General features: G+C 39.8%; 1 protein-coding gene across 1 annotated transcript; it reads right to left on the reverse strand.

The window, feature by feature from the left end:
* Positions 1-470: 470 nt before the first annotated feature.
* Positions 471-4826, reverse strand: LOC110014781 (zinc finger protein 862). The gene is made up of 8 exons (XM_023953850.2): positions 4468-4826; positions 3545-3862; positions 3190-3419; positions 2639-3003; positions 2236-2455; positions 1933-2109; positions 1461-1763; positions 471-1246 (listed from the first exon to the last, which is right to left on the reverse strand). The coding sequence occupies exons 1-8, from the start codon at positions 4716-4718 to the stop codon at positions 807-809; spliced, it is 2304 nt and encodes a 767-aa protein (XP_023809618.2). The 5' UTR covers positions 4719-4826; the 3' UTR covers positions 471-806.
* Positions 4827-5917: the final 1091 nt, after the last annotated feature.

Genomic DNA, 5917 nt, shown 5'->3' on the forward strand with positions numbered 1-5917 from the left:
GGAGCTTGTGGCCCACCCATCGTCTCTACCTCACAACTACAAGCTTTTTTCAATGGCATTTTCTTTTGTTTGCTCCTGATTCACAATGATTTGAATCAAGAAATACTTATAATTGTAAGTTTAATTTTCTTAATATTTGTCCTCCATCAGAAAAGTGCCACCAGAACATGTTAAAACCACCATTTGAATCGGAGTGGGTCTTTTATGGGCATATATTCACCAAACTAATAATATTGTTAAATTATTTAGCTGACAGTACTAGGTGCTGGTTCAGTATTGCCATTACCATTAAGTGTTCTCGCTCATCAGTCTGCAGACTTATCACATATTTATTAAAACATTTTTTTGAAACGTTAGGTTCATTGGAGAAAGCATGGTGTGTTGGAATTCTTGCGGTGAAAAGGAATTTGGGTTCAGTTAAGCCAATAATAAATGTGCGCTTGGAAAATTGCATGATTTATTAAGAGGAATACAGGGGTTGACATAGCCCTGAAATTTGCACTGGCCCACAGGGCCAGTAGTTTTTGAAAGTTACTGGCCCTGCCTGAAAGTTACTGGCCCGACACCGCGCACAGCAGTTCAGCTTTTTGTTACTGTTGCAAAGCTACATTTACTTTTTAGTTACTTTAGTGACCTAATTAAATTAAATAATTGAAAAATTAAATAAAATTAAATTACTGAGATCATTCAGCTTTTGATTGGAAATACTTACTGCTTACAGCGTTGTAAAGGAAAACAAAATTAGTACTTTGACATTAAATCATTTATTATTGCATTTGAGTCTGAGATTCATGCTTCAGTCTCTCTTAAGCATCTTCAGTAGCCTCTCTATCCACTCCTTCCTTATCTTCCTTAGACTCTGTGACATGATTCAACCTCTCTCTAGCAGCATCTTCAGCATCTCGGCTTGCTTCCATTTCTCTGTCTATCTCCTCTAGCTCTCTTTTCAGCTCCTCATCAGTTGGTTGTTCGATTCTTTGTTTCCAAGCAGTGAAGCCTGGCTTCCTCACAGCCGCGCCCCACCAATAATTTACTGAGTTCAGAGGAACAAACTTGTCACATGTTGGGCCCTCCAAGGAAATATACATGAGTCGGTTCAGTTGTATGGTGGTGAGGGAGGACCTCCAGTCGGACTTCACTCTCTTCATGCAAGAAAAGCCACGCTCACACATGGCAGTGCTCACGGACATGACGACATAAATCTCCATCAGTATGGCCAGAGCATCAAACCTCTTCTTAAGATCCTCTGTAAGAAATGATTGAACAATTCAAGATTTACTTTTTGTTTATAACCAGATATTAGAGGTATTAGACAATGCATTTCTGAAAAAAAGTCTGAAAAAAGTCAAAACACTGCTAATGCAATATGATATTCATAAGATACACAAAATGTCATTTTACTTCTTTGTTGGTCTAAACATGTAACAGTAGCAAAAATTGTACACAACCAAGCAACCAACCTCTTTTTAGAACAGTGATGAGTGTGTTCCTCATGGATGTCTGGCAGTTCTTGGCCCACGTTTTGTAAAGACAGAACTGGTGAAGCACGGATCCAGGGTCAACACCATGGCGCTTGAACACCTCTTCATAGTGTTCCACCAAACCACCTATCTGATCTCTGCCATGAAGCACAAAGGCTTCTTTGGAATGTTTATCATTATCCAGTTCGGGCCACAATGTGTGATCTAGAGCCCTAAACTTTGAAATAACACTGTTGGAGTAGAGATCACCGAGACGCTTCTGGAGGTGATCGATCATGGTTTCTGAAAATAAAACATCCAAATGATCAGTGAGTAAGTGGAGTTTAAAGACCCATCAACGACATGGTTATTAGTCATCAAATGATTAGTGATATTAGAAAGTGTTACCACATTCTAATGCAGGAGTCAGAGCTTGTCTTATAATTTTAAGTTAAGTTAGTTTTAAGTTTACCTGTAATTTCCTCTCTCTCCTTCTTGAGTGTGTCTGCACTGATGTTGGTTAACTCAACACCCTGATATTTGCTGAAGGAGGTAATGCTGCCAATGACCTTTGACTGTTCTACTCCTGGCTGAAGGGACAACTCAATCAGACCTGCACAACAGGCTTCTTGATACTGAACTGCCTCCCCTAGAAAATATAAAACATTGCATGCATGAATACATGTTTAGTTGAACATGAAAATAAAATTTAAAAACAAAAGTTCAATTGTATGTCTTTGATGGTGGTCAAGGATACTGAGCTCAGCATACTAACCTGGTGTCAGATTGTCCCTCTGAAACTGTTCACTCAATATTTTCAGAACCTCCAGAGCATCACACCAGAAATGCATGAACTGTAGATTCTTTGCATCTTTCAAATATCGCAAGATATTCATAGCTCTGCCCATTACAGGGGGACTCGGTTGGGGTCTACGCTCAGAGCTGACCATGTCCTCAAAATGGGCGACAAAGACCTTGTAACTTGTGCAGAGAATCTGTAAACATATAAATTGAAGAAAGTTATGAATGTGCTAATATTTAATATTATTTAACATTATTTCAATGAAGATTATTTAAACAAGAGGGAATAAGCCGATTATTGTTAGCAGTCTAAGATTGTTGCACTTGTTCTAACTGACCATACTGATCAATTTTGAGTGACATTTCAAATAATTTACCTTTGTAGCCCTGTGTATGTAGGGCTGCCATCTGGCACCCTTCAGAGTGGTGGGTTTCAGGACCTTCTCCTCTAATGCCTCCCCAAGCATCCTCAGTTCTCTCAGCGCTTTTGGGGAGTAATAGTACTGCTCATAAAGGTACACTAACACTTCCTGCAGCCTCTTGAGTTGGGGGTTTTCACGTACAGCGTCATTCACACCCAGCTCGAGACGGTGAGCAATGCAGTCAATTGCCAATAAATATTCCACTTCACGCCGCAGCTTCGCAGCAACCCCATTCTTTTTACCCATATTCACTGAAGCTCCATCGGCAGCTAGGAAGACGATCTTCTCACGCCAGTCTGGGATCCCAGCTTCTTTGAAAACTAAAACAAAAAACAAAACATAAGTATCTGACAAAACAGAACTGATTATCTAACAAAAGTCAACATAGATAAGCAGTCATTTGTTGATGACCAGGACTGAAAACTGAAAAATTACAAAGAACAATACAATATGACATCTAAGTATGCGTTATTGTCTCAGAACTTGCTGAAAATTTTACTACTTACCAGTGTCGATGGCTTGAATTACTCCATCGGCGTTTGCAAACTTTACGTCTTCTATTCCAAGGAAACACTGTAGAACTCCCATTTTGTCATTCCAAAACTTGACATACACAATCTCGTTCTCTAGCTTGCCTGTGTCTGTAGCGCCATCAATACACACGCTAATAAACCGAGCTCTTCTAAGCTGATCGAGCATCTCAGCCCTTTCCTGATCATATATGCTAACAAGAAACCTGCAAAACATTGGGTGATATCAGTATTTTTTCAAAATAAAAAACAAAGAGATTAAATTTGGAATTGTTTCAATTTATTAAATGAAGGTTCTGTATTATTTGTTCATAATTCATTAAATCCTTACCTGGCACAAGCCTTGTCCGAGCGGTACCACTGGGGCATGTCTGATCCTGTTGTTTTACACAGCTCCACCAAATCTGGGAAGTCTGTGAATGACTTCTCTCGTTTGGCAATGTAATAGGCCACGTGCATCATGTTTTCCATCTGTTTTTGGAATCTAGGATCTATTGATCCATTCCTATGGACACCAGCGAGAACAGGAGACTGCTCCCCATCTGCTACCTTCTGACGCTGTACACAGCACTGGTGTGCCACACTCTTCTGGTGTGCATCGAAGCCAGTGCTTCGGTCTGCAACATAACCCTTGAAAAGACTACAATCCCTGAAAAAAATGCGTCAATGAAATACACTGGTTAGTAATTCATTCATTCATTCATTCATTCATTCATTCATTCATTCATTCATTCATTCATTCATTCATTCATTCATTCATTCATTCATATACCGGTAGAATTCTCGATTCTGATTGGCTGCTGGGTATGCATTAAAACCTGATAACCGCATGGTGAACAAAGAAGTTCCGGTCAGCTAGCTTAAATGTTATGTATCACTGCGCTGGTTTCTTTAAAATAACCTTTAGCTTCATCATTTGGACAAAAACAAGCGGTAAGAGATGAACTTTCTCTCTGAACTGATGCTTTATTAAACCCATCGGGACGATCGCGCCGAATCTGCAGATGCCCCGCATCACCGTAACATACCATCACTGTAACATATCATCATCGCGCCGCATCACGTAACCGTCCGCTTTTTGTAAGAAAAGCGATCCAAATCGAAAAAAAAAAAAACAAGAATTAAGGACTAACCATGGTATAAGCGGGTTAATAGCCGACGAAGTTTGCGTTTATTATATTTTAACGCGCGCCCTGGAAGCCTAAAGCGTCAGACGCCAAGCGGAGGTAATTAAAAATTAAGTTGCTTACTTACTTGTCAGCGTAGTATGAATGGGCCCTACAGATCTTGCAGAATACAAGTTTGGTTTCTTGATCATATTCAAGCCACGTCCATTTGTCAGGCCAATGTGATAGGAACTTTCTGCACCTCTTGGTCCGGTCATATTCTCTGTCCCTTTCCTTCAACTCCTCGTCTGTTAGCTTTCTTTTCTTGCCGATCCCTTCTGCACTTGTTTTGGTTGGCTTTCCTGGAGTTTGGCCAGCTTGGGGAGGTTTGAGAAACATCTCTGTGCGTTTGATGTCTCCTTGTCCAACTTTACAAGCAATTTTCGCGCCATTAAGTTGCTGCGACGGATGCGGAGTGCGCAGCACGTGACCAAAACAATCATTGCGGACGTCAAACTTTCAAAGCGATGAAGACGAGGTTAAATTGACACGTTTTTGCAAAATATACTTTATTGAAAAAGGTGAAAAATATATTAACCGTTAGATATTTTAGTGGCCCAAGCGGACAAGTGAAAAATAAAATCTTGTGGTCCGCACTGCTCGAGAAACAGGACCGGGCCAGCGGACAAATGGCTATGTCGAGCCCTGGAATATAATTTATTAGTGCGCGAGAAGTATACTAATAAGCTGCACTAAAAAGCATTATTTATAATTTTCAAGGTTTTTATGGCAGACATAACAGAACAGCATCAGAAAAAAAACCATTTGTAATTTGATGTTATGACTAGGAAGCAAATTAACCTGTGAGGAAGACCTCTATTATGCATTTACACATTCAACATCATGAACATAGGCATTCAGTGGGGCTTTAAAAGACCTGCTTTCACAAGTATTCTACACATTTTATTATGAGCAGAAGGTCAACAATCCTCAATTCATAACCTTTCAGCTCCCATCTCCTCTTCACATCTGTCACAAGTGACCCAGAAATGACTGTATTTGTACTCGCCACTTTAGATCATACCATATGCACAGAATGTTAAAGGGTTGTATGCAGACAATGGAAGAGACCGGGCTGAAGAAACGTTTTCACTCTGTGAAAGACAGAGTTGCATATTTTTAAAAATATATAATGGATTTTACGGTCTCAACTTCAGGTAAAGTATATATTTTTTAAAATACTGCAAACAGGGAAACCCTTAGAAAGAAAACCGTAAACATGTGTGAGAAGTGATAAAAAAAAATACAGATAATGTGCAAATCTTTTCACATTTTGGAATTTCAAACCTCAAAAACCGCAACAGTTTGACTTTAAATTCAAATGAATGAATGTTATCTTGAAAGCTGCGTCCTTCTGTGTCTGCAGAATGCTCCTGCAGTTTATGGGTGCGTTTACCAGTGGGGGTAAAGTGATGCTAAGACCTTCTCACAACAGGGCAAAATGCTTCCCATTATCCCCACTGTGAAGGCACTGATGCGGTTCATTCATGCAACACTGTCAGACATACCTGCTGCCAGAGGAATGCTCTTTACATTGA

Source organism: Oryzias latipes, chromosome 4 (genome assembly GCF_053564925.1).
Source record: "Oryzias latipes strain Hd-rR chromosome 4, Olatipes_Hd-rR_3.1".
Classification (NCBI taxonomy): Eukaryota; Metazoa; Chordata; class Actinopteri; order Beloniformes; family Adrianichthyidae; genus Oryzias; species Oryzias latipes.